The 18648-nt window shown below is 32.5% G+C and overlaps 1 protein-coding gene across 1 annotated transcript in view; it reads right to left on the bottom strand.

Annotated features, from left to right (window-relative positions):
- The window catches only part of per (period circadian regulator), a 32547-nt gene that overhangs the window by 10546 nt on the left and 3353 nt on the right, over positions 1-18648 (bottom strand). Inside the window, exons 2-15 of the mRNA XM_089645705.1 lie at positions 11890-11994; positions 11631-11723; positions 11053-11264; positions 10325-10438; positions 5322-5497; positions 4622-4756; positions 4427-4505; positions 3890-4096; positions 3260-3473; positions 2994-3105; positions 2780-2899; positions 2506-2652; positions 1848-1966; positions 1481-1591 (exon numbers count right to left, since the gene is read on the bottom strand). Of these exons, the coding sequence (XP_089501831.1) occupies positions 1481-1591; positions 1848-1966; positions 2506-2652; positions 2780-2899; positions 2994-3105; positions 3260-3473; positions 3890-4096; positions 4427-4505; positions 4622-4756; positions 5322-5497; positions 10325-10438; positions 11053-11264; positions 11631-11723; positions 11890-11981 (1931 nt within the window). The 5' untranslated portion in view covers positions 11982-11994. The remainder of the gene's footprint in view (positions 1-1480; positions 1592-1847; positions 1967-2505; positions 2653-2779; positions 2900-2993; positions 3106-3259; positions 3474-3889; positions 4097-4426; positions 4506-4621; positions 4757-5321; positions 5498-10324; positions 10439-11052; positions 11265-11630; positions 11724-11889; positions 11995-18648) is intronic.

Raw genomic sequence — 18648 nt, 5'->3', positions numbered from 1 at the left:
TTCACAATTATTTGCTATATTTGTTATCTTGTATACAGTGACGGCTCAAGCACTTTTTCGGTGGTAGGGACTGACAGGCATGCGTGCAGCCTTGGCCTGGTGGAGGAGAACAACACTGAAAACAGTGATGGCCACACTCAACCACATACAGGGACTTGCATGCGAGGAATCACAGGAGCCATGCGAACCACTGCAATACTAGCCATGGGCGTACTACTGAATCTACCCCCACTAAACTTAGAAATAGAAGGGGCGGCGATGGCGGCAGCCTACAGGTTACAATGGAAAGGTCAATGAAGAGGCGAGTTGCCCATAAAAAGTCACACGGAGATCGGAACAAGACTGAGGGCAATTAGTCCAACAGCTGGAATGAGGCAGGACGGCAAACAAGCTGAATACTTCTTCAGACAGCAGCTTAGAGTGATGAACAAGAAACTTAGAAGAATGGAACATGCACAAACAGGAACTAATCTGGTTCACAGATGGGTTCAGGTCAGGTACAGGAATAAGAACATAGGCATATGCTCTGATAGCCAGGCAGCCCTAATGGCACTGGAAAGTAACCGATGCGACTCCAGACTGGTGATGGAATGCAAAACCATTCTTGAAGAACTTGCTACCATCAATAAAATAACATGGTACCAGGACATAGAGGAATTGAAGGCAATGAGCGTGCTGATGGACTAGCAAGGAAAGGGATGAAAGCACCACTTGCAGTATCCAAGCCGGCCGTAGGAGTAGCAGCTTACCACACCAAAATACATATTGAAAGGTGGGTCAAATTCCGGCACTAGGAGGAATGGGAAAGGGCACCCGGAATGGGGCAATCCAAAGTACTCATAAACGGAACAGACCGAAGACAAACCAGACAACTACTATTGAGTAGGATGGACATGAACAGAAACTCAGGGAAATGGTAGGACTACTAACGGGACACTGCCATCTCAGGAGGCACATGCAGTTGTTGGAAGTGGAAAACACCAACAGATGCAGGAAATTTGAAGAGGATGAGGAGACTCCAATTAACCTTTGGTGCCAATGTCCCGCTATGTTGGGAACAAGGCTCAGATACCTGGGAAGACTCATTGTAGAACCAGAAGTCATAGCCACATATTCAATGACAACCCTGGTGAACTTTATTAAAGGGACCGATTTACTGTTAAAGGAATGAGGTAAAATGGGAGATCATGTCACTACACTAGTAAGTTTCAAGCTGTCACCTTTCCATTTATCTGGTATCTCACCAAAATACGAGCTTGAAAATGATCTAAAATATTCTTTTTATGCACATACATTATATTTCTTCAAATGTTAGTTGATTTTATGTTTACATTAATTTTGGTGAAGACAAAGCAACAACTATGTTTTTCTTTTAGTAGATTTTGGGTATAACTGGTGGGGTTCATTCCCATTATCCCCCTGTGAAGAACCGCCACTCGTTATACATATATGTAAATGTGGATAAAATATAAAAACCTACATTTGGGTGTGGACTTGCAGAGGTTCCAGTAAACGAATATCCGGAATGGTTATTTTTTGTTGCGGGCTGGACAGATCTGGGATGGTTGTACGAGGTCTGCTTTCAAAAAATCTGAAAATGAAATTCATTTTTGTTAAAAAGCAAAATAAAATACCTATAAATAATAAAATTAACTTGTGGACAGAAGTGGTCTATTTTACACAAATAGTGTCAGTTTATTGCTTTGATTTGACTTTTCATGTTTTATTTTACTTATTTGTTGCCATAATTCAGTTTACTGTTCAATAAATTAAACAAATCAACATTAAAACACAAACACACACCGAGGTAATGAAAAGGACAAAAGTAAAAAGTGTAAAATTTATACCTCTGTAAATTTTGATTGTAATTCATTTGACTGTAACTCGGAGGGGTTTCTGTGCTAGATTTGCTGTCACAGTATTCGTGATGAGGGGATATTTCACCTAGCATCACAGAATCCCTTTCCTAGAAAAATAATAAAATTATGCATTATATTCTGTGAGAAGTAATAAATAAATGACAAAAAATTTTTAACTATAATGTAACGATTAATGTCTGATATTGTTTCGTGATGAACGAATGCAGTAAATGTCACTTTAAATTATCACAACTATGAAAAAATGCATGTGTGTAAATCAAAGATATTAGAAGAACGAGATGTGCTATGAGCAGTTCATACTGTGCGGAATTGTTTTGCCCAGTGTCGCCGGTTTTGTTCACCAATACTACTGCACACCTTCGCTTACGCTAAGGTATCCGCACTAATACATAGAACAGATTTCTGTGCGTACACATCCCGATAGTATTCAAAGTACCCTAATTAGGTCGTACTCCACCTACGGTCCGGTGGCTAACATAGCATATCTCGTTCTTCTAATATCTTTGGTGTAAATATTATCTTATTGCATGTTTGCAAAAATTCTTTATGTTAGACATAATTTTTATGTCTCAAATAAATATTATTTTGAATGACATAATGAACATAATAAACGTAATTTTCTTACCGATAAACTGATTTCATCAGGAACTTCTAAATGCAGCTCTTCTTCGGATCGAGCAGAATCCTCCATAAGGTGTTCCATGAAAGTTGCCAGGTTTTTGCATCTCTTACTTATAACAAGCTTATTGGACTCACTGGACTTAACCATCAACTAAAAAAATAAGAAAATATTAAAAACTTTTTGTAATAAAATATTATATTTGTAACATTATTACTTAAATTATATTTCTCATACAATACAAATTGTTTTCTGAACTTTGAATGACAATGGTAATTACCTCACTGAGTCCGTTTAAAATTTCCTCTTTGATGACTTTACTCTTCTTTATGACTTCTTCCGATATAATTTGGTGCATTTTAAATTTAGGAATATCAAAAACATCTGTGTTAGCTGGGGCCTGAGAAATGTAATAAATTCAAAATATTAACCAGCATAACATTGTAGATAAACACTATATAATTATTTCAACAGAATATGTGAGTATAAATTACCTCAATTATTTCATTATTACAAGTAATGAACTCTATTTTTCGAGACCACGGATTGACAAATGTTGACCAGTCAGATTCGATTGTTAGGTAATCCCCATTTTGAGTACACAGCCTTTAAATAAATTCGAGTTCATTATCAAATTGTATATAACAATTAAATATACAAAAATACAATGAAGTATATAGGTACATGATATTAAGGTGATTTTAACATTGTACAAATATGGGATACCTAAATATGTTAAATACATGACGTATATTTTTACCTGTAAGGCTTGCTTCTGAATGGCTTCTCTGTTGTGGAAAGTGTTACATAAATTTCTTTGAGGTAAGGCATATCCTCAGGATGATAGAAATCGAAAACAGAATGACCAATAATGTCTTGCGGAAGGAATCCTAAAGGCGCCACGGGATCTATGTGAGTGATGATTCCATTCGCCTTGTGGCGACTGATGAAATGGCCTTTCTTTATTTTACCCTCTGGAAACGAAAACATGTCGAGATGTTTTTAGTAATCAACTACGATAATAAAGATTTATATTATCCAATGATGTGTGAACAAAGATTTTTGTAAGTACATACAGAGTTTACAAATTATGTACATGTATGTAGAGCATAGTAGCAGGCTATTTACTAGTATTATTTTTGAGATGAATTATTAAATAATCTACACAAAAGTATGCTCAAATATTTATAAAAATACTCCCAAGTATTTAGTCTGTTTAATCCCTTTAAAGAAAAGGGATTTACAGGATGCATTATAAGTGAAGCTTTCAAAGGCATCAAGGCACTTTCCAGGTTTAATTAACAGCCAATTGTGGCGATATTTTATCAGAATTCAAAGGAATACATTATCCTAAATATTTAAGACAGGGATGTATGCATTTCATATTCACCTCCAAACGGTGAAGTGACGGCAGACGCAGTGATGACCATGTACATCTCCCTGTTTTCAAATTCGTTGAAATCTCTAAATGAGAGCGTCAGTTTATAGGGGACATAGCTGACTTCTCTGTCCCTCACTCCGAAACTGGTCGTTCCCGCCCCAGACCTCAGACTGCGGTACTTTCGGATCCGGCAGAATAAAGTTATACGAGGCAACTCTGCAAATATCAATATTAACTTTAAAACAACATACATAAAAATAAATGTAAAAATGATTGGATGAAGTAATTTGGCACAGAACAGAATGATAGAGATATCTTTGAACCAACAGAATGGTAAAAGGCTTACGCATATACAGGACGGAGCCTTATTGAGCCTATGAACCACAAACAATTAAACGAAAGAAATCAAAACTTTTTAGACGCAATGTTCTAGACAATTTTGATTCTTTTGCTATGAAGGTTGATAGCGGTAAATTCTTCAAACTATTAAAGTATTTGTGGCATAATTAATATTTAATAAAAAATATCAATAAAAAAATTATTTACCTTTCTGGCGGGGTGTTATAGGCTCACCAAAAGTCATAGCCACTACTGATGTTGTTTGGTTTGCAAATAGAGAGCGATCCTTAAACACAATCATTCAATATCATATTAGTATGAGCGGATTTGTTTTATCAAGAGGGTGAGTAAGAAAAAAAAAAATCATAATTTTATGACATATTTTACAAATATTAATAATACCTTTGGGTGAATAAAGTCAATGAACGACCTTCCGATCCACATGTCTTTTGGATAACCCAGAGATTCGGTCAAATTATGATTGTTGGTATACAAGACCAATCCGTCACACATTGACACCACACAAGAAAATCCATCCTGCAAAAACAAATACCATTGAATATTCTCCATTTAAAAAACAATCAAGTGGAATTGTGTTAAAAACAAAAGTGGTACATTATGTTACACAACTTAAAGATTGTGACATTACTATCAGAGTCTTCATTGTTACGTTCAGATTGATTTGATCTCGAATATGCTATCATCTATCAAACCTAGTTAGAAGAATGTTATTTTGGAGTAGTACACGATTGTCTCAATTTGTACACCAACAGCAAACAACTGATGGGTAAATTTGAGATATAATTTGCACTTTTCAATAACAACATTGTTGTCTTAGTTAATTTGTGCGAATCTTTATGAATAATAATGAATGTAAACAATCATATTCAAAAATGTCAAACTTATAGTTCGTGTGCTGCCATTATTCAAGTATTTTCAAATTTAAATACACAAAATTAAACTAAGGTAGCTACCTAATATCAAATAAGATTTTAAAATCCACAAAGATGGTTATCGTTAAATAAAATAATCAAAGGATTGAAAAAGTGAAATAATAATGACAATGAGAAGATGGACTACAGTAAAAAAAAAAACAAATTACTGCGATAGTGTGGCTTTTGGTGTGGTGATCCAATATTGGGGCAGTAATACTGTGTTTTGTATTAATTGAGGGTGGAACATTTGGCGGAATTCTCATGGGGCTAGAACAATCAATTGTCAGTGGTGTTTGCTGTTCATCCATCAATTCAAAAGGCAGTGCCGCTCGGACATCATCTGCTGAAAATACAAAGCAAAAGGAGAGACAACGTTCCCTTTAAATTACACCTTTCAGAATTAGTATTTTTTCTAGGCAATACATTCAATAAAAATAAAACATGGTACATTAAAAAAAAAAAAAGTTTGTATTAGGGGTTAAGATTATTATACATAATTAAGAGTTTTAAAAACACTTTTTATCAATTAGAGCGAAAATTATTATTTCAAACAATCTCAATATTATTTGAAGAATATATTTTATTATTCCTTATTCTGCACTGAATGTATTTTGTGAATGACGCAGTCCAATAACAGTAGCTATTTGAAATATTACTTGTTTTCAACATATGTATTTTTAATCTAGATTAGTAGGTACTTAGTTTGTACAAAAAAGTTTAGGTCGTTAGTTACTTGTATGGCAAAATCATGTACATATTATGCAACATTGTTTACGAATGAAATTGAAACATTTACCTGACTAGGTAGGTAAGATATCTATAAAATTATAAAATATATAGTTTAAAAGTAATTTAATTTAAACAATCAAAATATCGGAAGTAATTCATTTTTTTATAATTTTTTTGTTGTTTTAAAATATTTTGTTAATTTTTTGGTATCTACGCCCTTCTTAAATCGAAAGTAAAAATTTTAACAGTGAATTTTACTATAAAATGATAAAAACTACGAAATGTCACCATTGCCTAGGTCTAGATTCTAAGGTTATTAAAAAGTTTAATGTGCTTGTTATTTTGTCATTTGTTTCGATGATTAACTTTATGCAAAATTTAATTAACTAGTAGTAGCTAATCTAATAACTTGTGTTGAAGTTTAGAGAAACATTTTTTTTATGTTTTCTAAAGGGAATTTCGAAAGGGCAACACATTTAACTTGTAGATATTAGAAAGAATGTATGAATTATAGGTGTATGAATACTTAGGCAAAATAAATGTTCAACAAATATAATGCATCAATTTTTTTAGTGCAATAACTATTCTAAATTCAAATGTTAAAATAATTGAATAAATATTATTGAATTGTTAAAATTTTACATTAGGTACAAATATATTTTATAAGTATTATAAATAAATAGAACAGCATAACATTCCATGTAATTTGTAGGTTTGGTAAGTTTTTGAAAGTTTAGACATTATTAGGTAAATGTCACTGATTTATTATAATAATTATTGTAATCACTTAATTTAAAGAATTATTAATTTGAGTTTCTGATATATTTAATAATTATAATTATTGAAAATTATGTATGTTTTTTTAACACAACCGTATTAATATTTTTAGTATGCAGATAACTTAAATAATATTATATAACGATTAAGAAAATTATGATTTTATGATATTATTACGGTATTTGAAGCAAAAACGAGTATGCTGATTGAAAGACCATTTAAAACAAAGAGGCACATGATATTTTATTTATTTTTTAGTACTTCGAAGAAAGTAAGTTTTTGGCACTTGAATTTATTGTACATAAAAGTTAAGTTGTTGATAATCAAAACTCACTTTCAATATTCTTGACAGTTTAAAAATATTTCAATGTTCACCAAAATATCAAGGATCACAGTGGGCATTGTTGACACAATAAATATAAAAAGAGAATGAACCTGTATCATTTCATAGCATTTCAATGCACATTACCGAGGAGAGCATTGTACTTTCATACTGATTTTAAGTCACATTCTTTGGAAATCCAGAGATATCCTTAAAACATGCAGTATGTGTTTTGGCTGGTTACATTTGGTCTACACACTCAAGGATGTTTCTAAAAACACCTGAAATAATGCACATAAAGTTTTTCATTGGTAAAGTAGTAGAAGTTTGATTATTTAATAGACAAAAACACATATGTACAAACAAACTACTGCGCTTAAAATAATAAAAATTCATGTTTTGAACATGCAATCAAATTAAGTCTCCGGATTATCAAATGTTTTAGCTTTTTAATATTACCGGGAGATGTTTGATGCGAGAATTAAATAGTGCAAAATTGAAAAATATTATTGATAGATAAATAATAATGGTACATAACACTGATCAATATTTTGTAAAAAACACACTTACAAATTAATTAATTCCTCGGCACAGATATTCACCAGGATTTCAATTGACTGTTAGAACATGTCATCTTAAATAAAAAGTAAGTTTTGTAATATTGGTGAAAGAAAGCATTTTTTGATAAAAACTAGAAACGATCAATTTTTTTGCAAGGCGGAAATAAGTTAATAATACCATTATACTTCAGACAAATTGTCACATAGATTTGTTTTTATATGCACATAAATATATGTATTTGATAAATTCAATAAATCACACTTAACAAGCACACTCATTCAAAACTGTCAATTAAATAACACACGACGAAATGATCAGGATCATTAGGTTTTATATGAGAATAATGGTTTTTAAACAAATTGACATTCCATTCTATTATTAATTTTTTCCGAAAAAGTCCTTCTAAATTGTTTTCACTTTGTAATGGCATTATTTATTTATTTAAAAGAAAAATAACTTTGTTTACATTACTTTATTTTGATACATACTCGTAATCAACGGTGACCGGGTGTGTCATCAAAATGACAATTCAACACACCTTCAAACATTGATATAGAGTCACGAAAAGTGATGAAACAAAAATAAGGTTCAATAGGTTACATAGGTAACTATTACACCTAGTTTTTGTTTCATCACTTTTACTGACTCTATATCACTTTTTAAAGGTGTGTTGAATTTTCATTTTAATGGAATATCAGGGAACCATAATCAACATGTTTCTTGGACGATGTTCACTTCTTCAGGAAACATAAATATAAATTCTTTTATACTAAAGTTCAAAATTAAAAAAATAGATCATCTTTGCAGTGGGAGGTAGGAGAGGGAGGGGGAGGAGTGAGAGGGGGGGGGGGGAATTTTTATTAGAATTAGGAATTACACTGTTATTAGAAGGGAAAGACTGATTAAGTGGAAAAATATTTTAAAAAGATGTTAATTATATCTGCATTTACACAACTTCTTTCTTAATTCTAATATTTCAAAATAATTAATCTGCGATTCCTTACAACTTATATGAAGCATTTTTCAACCTGTATTTAAATAAAAAAAAAATTCCAAAAAATTTTAAGTGAAGTCGGAGTCATTCCTCATCAATATAGGGTTAATAAATAAAGTCGAAGTCAATACAGAGTTAACAAATCAATAAATAAAGGGTTATAAATACTACATACAGATTGTAAGGCATTGCAGATTTATAATTTTGTAATAAGAAAAAAAAATGTCAATGCAAACTTAAATAATAAGCAAAAAAAAAAATGCAAGCCCTCTAATAATCAATGTTCCCTCTTACCTGGTCTTTCCCTTCATGACAAAGTAATTCGTAATTTTAATAAACTTCCCCTACTCTTCTGCCCCATACGCGTTCCATATAGGCATTAAGACGCGCCCAACTACATTTTTGGCATTAAATTATCAAATAATATTAATCTTTATAAATCAAATTTTTCAAATTATTTCTAGGAATAATTCGGAATTTTTTTGGGAAATTTCAATATTATTTGGTATTTTAAAGCGAAAAAGGTAAACTGCACAAATAAAAATGTAAACTACATTGAATGTAAACGCCTGCTCCCCCCTCCCTCTACCCCCCTCTCTAAAATTGATATTTTTAATTTTAACTATGATGCAGTTATTCCTAAAGAAGACATCGTCCGCGAAATGTGTGGATTTTGTATCAAAATACAGTGATGTAAACAAAGTAATTTGTCTTTTAATTAAATCATATTATTATCTTGAAAAACTTTAAGAAACACACCAACGAATCCATTTTGTCTTTTTGCCAAATAACATAAAATTGGAGGTGGGATTACATACCAGATTATAGTTTCCATCGGAACGGACGGCAACACAAGGGCACCATATTATTTAAGTGGCGTTTGAAGTGACAGTGTTCTTACCTACGGAAGCTATCGAAGGAATGTCAACCCTGCTGCAGCGGAAGTCATATATTAGTATGTATGATAACAATATCTTACAAAGCAATTGTTAGGATTTCAGAGCCGTCGAAAAATTATGTTAATAAATATTATTTTTATTGTTGGTTTTAATACCTATGTTACTTGCTTTTTTCATGGTGGATTGCAATATTGGATTAGGTACATTGCAAATGATTAGGTCTTTATAAAATATTCATTCGTATTTTCAAGCTCTGTGACTTATGATTATTATTTTTTAAATAATGTAAAATACTCAAAAAATAATTAGCATAAAAGTAAAAGAAATAAAATCTGTAAGTAAATTCCAACTATTAAACCAATAAGTAATGCAATATGGCCAAGAGTAAAACATTAACACTCTTGTCTCTGTGATAATGAATGCCATATTATAAGCTTTTTTCAAAGCTGATTTTTTTTTTAAAGAAAGACAAACATTCCCGGGTTAGGAATAACCTGTCAATAATTGAAAATCTCCTACTACCACCACAGTAAGCGGAAAATGTTACTTGTGTTGTGATGGAGGACTTAGCCAGCCTAGGAATTGAATACTCTATGCCTGGGTGGGACCCAAACGCGATGTCAAGTCAGCCACCAATTGTTTGTAAACAATTGATCATTTTAAATTGTTCTCATGATAATGAAATTGAATTAGAAAAATAACGAATTCAACTTTTAAAATAGGTAACGTAAAATACATTATATGAATAAGGAGAAGACAATGTTTCTGAAGTACAAGAGAGAAGAGTTTTCGAATACCATGTTGCATGTGATACATAATATTAAAGTACCTTATCTACAGGGAAGTTGTAGTAAGTTTAGTTAAGTTTGTCTGATAAAATGAACTAACCTGTTAGTGGCAATGGCAAGGGGGCAATAGCGAGCAGGGGTGGACCAACACTCTCTCCCAGGACAACATTCTGTTCATTCGGCACAGGGCACTCGGGAACCGGGAATGTTACTTCTACAAAGATATAATAACTTAGTATTCATGGCCAAGTAATTAAGTGTGAAAACAACCTTTCATAGAAAGGAAACACAAACCCTCCTTTTCAAAGGTGGAATATAATATTGTCTTTTAAACGATTATTTTTCTATAAGTGATTGGAAAGCGATCTCTGACAAGTTTTAACCAACGAAAAACATTGCTCTTATTAATTTCTAACGTGTTGTAAATATAAAAGAACATTATGATTTAAAATAAAAAAAAGTTAAATTAATGATGAAAAACAAAAATTATGTTGTCTTTACAACATTAACGTCAAACTGACAGTTTTAGTATTGCCATAATGTGCAATGTGCTGCCATCATAGAATTAAAATACTAAAATAGTAATAATATTACTAGCGATAAGTTCTAAGTGCCCCACAGACGGGTGGTTTGCTTGGTGATTTATGTATTGTAAAAAACATGTGGGAAGGGTTCGAAAAATATGCTCGACAAGTAAATGAAGATAGGCTTCAATTAATAACAGGGGCAAATTAAACTGTATCGGCCTTTGAAATTATAAAATAATTGTTATTCATTATTATTAATAAGGTCCATCTAATAACTAGCGAGTCATAATTGTTTTCTTACCTGTCAGGACAGTTTCAACGTCGATCTCTGGCGACGGGTCGGGAACTGCAAAGGGAGCACTGGGTTCTTTTTCACTACTCTCCGTGAGCTGATTGCGAGAGACGCCCGGGCTGAGAGCGGCGAGTTCCTGAATTGCAGAGCTGCCATTCTGGCACTTTGTTTTCTTCTTCTTATCCTTGCGTTTAGAGGAAGCCTGGCCGTCAACGTCATTGCTAATGAAATTATATTAATTATTACAGCTGAAAATAATTTTTTCACAAATTTCGCACTATTTTATTCATGTAATATTATAAAAAGCTTGTTTTTAACATTTCTTCAAAACATTGAAATCATAATACTCATCTGCCAGCTGTAATTATTAACCGTTGCAGAAACAGTAACTAGACCTGTGCGGCGATAGGGGTTTCGCGCCTTGGGAAAATGGCGGGTAACCTCTAGTTCGCAGATGAGTTTAGGCATGAATACGCAAACATATTACGCTTGTGTCAATGTGCCATGCTGCGTAAAGTGATGATTGGTACTTACCGTTCAATGGTTTTAGTAAAATTTATTTTATAAATTATAATATTGTAACCTACCTCTTCGTCAATGTGGAAGTAGAAGATGTTTTTCCGCCGTAGCCACTGCTTCCGCTAGAGTTACTTCCCGAGTGATGCGATTTAGAGCTCCCGCTGCAAATATTGAAATATTTTATGTTTGGAAAACATCTTGATGACTGATATATATATAGATTATTTGGTATGTGGGTTGAATATTACATATTTGTGTGTAGGCACAGAGTTTAGAACACAATAATAATAAAAAAATTGTTATGAATATATTTTTTTCATTAGGTACCTCCTCTGTGATTGGCTGTTTCCGCAGCTGTTCGAATATGCTGAATCAGAGATCTTGGTGGGAGTTCCCTCGGAACCCTCGGTATTCTCCATTCCAAAAGTTTATCTGATGACAAAAGAAACCGCAAATTAAACAATATTGGAAATATTTTTTTACGCATATTATTTTTTGTCAATAGTTTTATTGAACTGTCAGTGGTGGTTCATAATGGAAGATACTTCAAATTATTGGTAATAATTATTGATTTAACTTTTTTTTCAATTCTCTTTTTTTCTGTAGGTATTATTTTTTTGTTTTTAATAAATTTTATTATTTTTCTTTACTATGAATTATCATACAATATTTTTATTTTTACTTTCATTCACATACATCTTACATGTTTTATTGAATTGCATCAATCTCCCTGAGATCTGGAATAATATTATTTACATCATCTCTTTAATCAATGTGACGTAAATAAGAGGCTCTGGTAGTAGATGTCCCGAAACACTTGTTAATAATTTTCAATCCCCCTCCCTCCATTTATCCCTTGCCGACTCCCCTCCCTTATGATCGAACCCCCCATGCGAATACTATAGCTACGTCCTTGAATGCAACTAATATTATTGTTTTTTCCACGAATGAAATCTATGAGTGCTGCTGTATTTCTTCCAGAGGAATTCTGAGGCCGATGAGGAGGGGGATTGAATACTTCCCCCCCCCTCCCCCACCGACGGTTCTGTTGAGGTATCAGAACCGTCTAGAATTCGATCGCTTGGTGTTGGCCATCACCCCACTTTCCCCTACTTTTTTTCATTTAAATCTCCGAAAGGTACTATTTCTACATACCACGACCTTTCAGAAAAGAGAGTTTTTTGTTTGTTTTGTGAACACCGGCTTAGAAAAATCAAACGTTTGAGTAAAAGCGCAGTTTTAGTTTTCAACCCCAACTAATACTAACATCTACTACTAATAGAGGGTTCAAAAGTTTCAATTTCAATCAATAAAAGTTGATCAACTAAAAATGAAAAGTCTGAACTCGCTGACTATTGTTAGTACACACGTAGGTGTGTGAAACTTATTAAATTGTTAAATCAGTACATATCAAAGTCATACTATTTGAAAAAAATAATATTCATACAAATGTGATCTACTTAAATATAAGTCTGACTGTCTTTATTTTTTATGTGTTTTTCTATTTACCGTTTCGTTTGAATTTATACATTATATTATAATCATCAATTTTTAAATTGTGTTCAATTTGTCAAAATACCTAAAATTCGATGTGTATAAAATGTACCACGGCATAAATCTTATAAAAATGTTAAATTAACTATTTTATTTTCTTTTTCGAAAACAAGGAAGGTAATGGAAAGCCCCCAGGTGGGCATACTTTTAAATACACAATGTACTGAGAAAATGTTGTATTGGTTACTATTTTTGTTAAAACGAAAATGTTGGAGAAACAAAAAACTAAAATACGTTTTTGAAAATTAGATGGTCGAAGGTTTCGATTGCCAGTGAAGTAGTAGATAACCAAAACGTGTATACTGTTCAGAAGCATTTTATTTATTTTATTAACACATGTTTTTCCCATGCGTTAGAAAAAATAACGATTATATTGGAAAAACTGTCAAAGTCATTCCTTCTTTATATAACAATTGTTTATAAATGGAAACGAATGGTTTTCATCTGTCTCAGCAGGCAGCGAAGTCCGGGATTTTATTGCGCGCTCGCATCTGATACTGGCAGGCGTTACTGGGATGGGGTGGGATTGTGGAGAGGGGAGTGGGGTGTGGAGTGAGGGTAGTGGGGAATAGGGAATGGGGAAGTGGATAGTGGGGAGTGAGTACGGGCTATTGCCGACCAACGTCTCAACACCCGCCTAAAAATATGTCAGGAAACTTGACATGTGATTTTCTACCAATGATGTCGGAGCTCTTCCATGCAATATTTTTTTGAACTATTTGCACGGTCGGGTAACTCAACTGCTGGTCGCCCCAGTTATGGTCTGATTCATTGCGTTGTCAATCGTGCCCCAATTCGTGGAAATTAATTGGCTATCCCAAATTTCGATCCCGAAATAGAGTAATAATTATTAAAATTTACGGAACAAGTTTAACTTGCGACCCATTGTCTGTGGAAAAGTAGGAAGTCATTCATTACAATAACTCAGGAAGTTATTCAATATACATACTCAATATTTCACATTGATTTTCTCAAATGATTAAGCAGTTAGCATTGCTTGCTCCATTTGCGTACGTGTCTAACCGTTCTTATTGCCAGAGATTTGTCAAAAAAACTTTTGTTGCTTTTGCTTTTTGCTGCTACTGGCAGTTCAATTCATTTAACCTTTATATCTTATATCTTGGATCGTTCACCTATCTTCATAGCAACTTGTCTCTGCAGGGGCGTGGGACCGTGTGTCGAAGAGAGCATCGCCTTGGTTACTAAGCTGAAAAACCTTCCGCAAAAGACTGACCGAATTCACAAGTATTTTTAACTCAGGTTTTCGGTTTAAAAGCAGAACAGGATAGAATTCGGTTGTATTCCAACACTTGTAGAGGTATTTGTAGGTACTGTGTTTTTCCGTTAGATTACAAACACGAAAATAACATAGAACATATCTCCGTAGTAAGCGTTTCAAAAAGAATAAAAAGATGGTAATAAAGGAAGATGCCAAAACATAATAAAACGCGACTCGTTTAAAATATCGCAAAAATCTCTCCTCAAATGCTTGATTTGCAATTAAACATATAATGTGAATTTGTTCATACCTACAACATGTTAAATAACTGAAAAAATATGTTTTTAATAATTTTTGGAGTATACTTTGCGATTTTTTCTATCGAGGGAATTTCACGTAATTACCATTTCGGCTTTACAAATGTATACATATTATTTAAAAAATTAAAATTAGGAACTAAAGTTCCTAAAAAGTCTTCAAGAGAAGTATGATATGAATTTGGAATGTGGATTTACGAATTTTTACACCTCAATCTGTTTGTACTTGAAAGACGAATCACATTTAGGATGATGATTTCTAATCAAATCCTTGTAATTTACCGCCCACCAAAATTTTTTATTTTTATTTCAAACACGTATCTATATGAAAAAATACATTTTTAAAATAAATACCATGATTATACAATAGCATCTCCAATAACGTGTGTTTCATCTACGTGCAGAACTGTGTCTAAATTCCTTTTGTAAATATAGTTTTATATTAGTAATCAATGAACCGGTGGATCCCATATGTTGTTTTAACAGATTTTTTAGTCTAACTACTAAGATAGATTATTAAACATATTATGTAAAAAATCACATATCCCTGAGGATGTTTTTCACAAAACAAACAAACAAACAATCATAATATTATTAGGCTAAACCAAAAATAAACAAATATGGTTAAAAATTGCATTTCCACTTCTGTGAAAAACGACATTAAAAGACTTTTGTTTCAGGTTTCATTCTTTAACAAGAGAAAAGGTTTCTTTTGTTATAAATGTATTGTTATTACTCGTACAATGTATTAAGACTTTATAAATAAGAGGAGTGGGCAGGAAAAAATAATATTTTCACATCGACATATGAATATTAGTAGACCTGCCCTTAGTGATTAAAAGCGTATTATTCCCCACTCCCCATACCGGTTCCATTGGAGCCGGCTGGGCTCGCGTATGGCTTCCCGTGAATCTTGAGAATGTGACGTCATCATTCTTGTTCGAACTAGCGTCGAGCTATGGTCGAGGCATTTTATGAAATAACACGGCAAAATAGTGGCTTGTGATATGAAAACTTGTAAAAATAGATGTGAAAAAGAGAATAAACCCAATTTTCATATTACATTCCATATGTAAGCATCATTTTAAGCTTATTCACATCATATAATATGAATCAGTTGTAGAAACATATACTATTACATCGAGATATATCTGGTCGAATGTAGCGATTCTCAAGTGTGCGCATCGTTGTTACCGGGAAGTAAATTATGAACACTTATAAAAGTGTCTTAACTAAATACGTAAACAAAATATTCGACTCTGATAATAGAAGAATTTTTTTTGCCGAATTTGGACTTCGCAAATTTGTTCATAACGTGGCGAGTAATTAAACATGTAAAAATGTCTATTCATTCAAAAGCAGATTTTATTTTTAAGAACTAAATCAGAAACTAAACTAAGTCAGATTGATTTATTGACGAATCACAGTCAGCTTTACCCCCTTCGTTCTTCAACAGTTGATTTTACCCCTCACCTTTAATTTCTAGTCTATATATTCTTATGTCTGTGTATTTTCATAATTTTTTCACGTTTACTTCTACAACACAGATCAAGCGTTCATGCAAAAGAAAAATTCGCAACTCTAGCTTCTTTGAGTCGTCGTAGGAATAATATTAACTTGCGAAGAAATAAGAAAATGGAGAAATGTTCAAAATAATTCAATAACAAATAATCATTGCTTAAATGAACACAATACATAATAAAGTAAGATAAGTCAATTAGCTTACTTAAGTAATAAGGTACTTTTAAGATACTTTTCCGCGGAATATTTAGATTGTGATATGAAATGGGAGTGTACAGTATATTATTGTGGTTATTTATCAGTAAAGCATAATATTATAGGTGAAGTAGTAAGTTCATTGCAATGAGAAAGTAAAAAGATTGTATTACATGCATGACATTATTATACATTGTTTTAATTGTATTACAATAAGGTCTACATTTTTGTTTGATCCTTATATAACCTGGATTATTAAACGCAATCAACCGAGGTAATGGGCAAATTTTTATTTATGAATTAAAATTTATAAATTCTGGTATCATACCTTCGATATTTACGGAATGAAGAAAATTATGAAATGTCAATTAAAATTTCCAAAAAAAATAAACCCAGGAAAAGAGTGGTGACTGAAAAGTGATTGCTTGGCGATATATCGTTGCATTTGCCTCGATTATGCCTGTTATACACTACATCACTAAGCCGACAAAACCGTTTTTCGTTTATTCCACACGAAAGACGTTACTTAGTCCTACTTCTCGATGGAAATAGAACAGTGTATGTCACTGTTCTATTTCCATCAAGAAAGCCTAGAAAACATGGAGTTGAAACTATTTTTAATCAAAACTTCCATTATTATGAAGCACGGGGTCCACCCCTCCCCGTACAGGTGACTGGTTAGGTAAACAAGTTTATTAATAGATGCGAAGGTTTCGCTTGGCATAATGGCGTGGAAATAGCTGAGAGAAATATTAAGTAGCTACCTAACAATAATTAAATTACCGGTCACCTCAAAAAAGGTCACCGACTGAACTTAGTTATGTAACATCACATTCTAATTAAACACAAAGAGAGCAAAATGTTCGTACCTGTTTTTTTTCTAAATATACAGTTAAAAACTTAGTTTACACTTAACTAAGTATTACTTATATTTATAATTTTTAAGTTATATTGTAGCTTGTTTCGCTATATAACCAATAGCCACCTCTAAATCATAAACCACTGTGTGGTCGGGCATTTTACCGCCAAATTTGGGGCGGAGCGCGGGTGTTTTTTTTTAATTTTAGCGCCAAAATTAGACTTTCCGCAAAATATTCATATCTTATGATCTATTTGATATTTGTCGATGAAACTTTCAGTGTTTTGCTTTAAAAAGATGTCTCTATTTATTTACTTTGCAATGAATGAGTAATTCCTACTTTCTTGGGAATCATAGAAAAAACTTCATTATTCATACAAAATTACAAGATTATTTAGAAATTTTCAATACATATAAAAAAACTATAACCTAATAGTGCTTCAATGTGTGATAGCGTTTGAAACACTTTCCTTTATGCAGGGGCACATTGCAAAACTTGCACATGTACCGTGTTTCACTGCGTAGTTTGTGAGCGGAACAGACGCGACAACTATTTTATTTTTTGTTGTGTTTCAAACTCATTGTATTGACAGGTAGATAGATCGGGTACCGCCGACAATAGAAAACACATGACCCCGCGCCCACTTAGAACCGCTTTGCGCAACAAAACGAGTAAACTCGTCTCCCGCGTCTTACTGTAAAAAGGCGTGTGACGAGTTTTCTCGTTTCCCGCAAAGAATGTGTTAATATGTTATTTATATAAGTACCAACCTACCTTGATTTATTTAATGTCGCAAAAACAATAATCGCCTTTCACGCTAAATTTGCGCAATGTTTTAAAACTTGTGGAATACAGAATTTTACATGTAAGATATGGAACACATTTTCGATCTATCGCATAGATGGTTTAGAGTTCAAATATTATATCTCCATAAAATATTATATTGAGAAAACTGAAAATGACAGTTTGCAAACCTTGGAAAGTTAGACTTTGTGATATAAAAATTTGACAATAGTATTTTTTTCAACTTGAAATATTATTATTCTTGTTGTATGTTTTTTTTTTATATTTTGGATTTTAGACTTAGTGATGTAAAAAAATAAGTTTAATGTAAATACATTATGTTGGCATGGAATTTCGTTTTACATAAAAACGTATATTATTGTTAAGGATATACAATATCCGTGCTCATAAAAACCACTGCCTGGAGGATTTACGATATATATTCTAATATTTTTATATCTTTGAGACGGTAGGTTTAGGAAATGCAATATTTGAACCCAAAAAAATTTTGTACATCTTTGGTACTTTAAACCAAAATTGTAAACGCAATATTATGCCATCGACTTGTAATAATTACACAGTTGCATAAATAGTGAGTGTTTACATAATAATCAACGCAATAATATGTTATAATGAT

The sequence above is a fragment of the Hesperophylax consimilis genome, chromosome 23, assembly GCF_061612785.1.
Source record: "Hesperophylax consimilis isolate HC1 chromosome 23, BYU_Hcon_1.0, whole genome shotgun sequence".
Lineage (NCBI taxonomy): Eukaryota > Metazoa > Arthropoda > Insecta > Trichoptera > Limnephilidae > Hesperophylax > Hesperophylax consimilis.
Note: the sequence above shows the minus strand (reverse complement) of the source record. Positions and strands in the feature narration are given on the sequence as shown.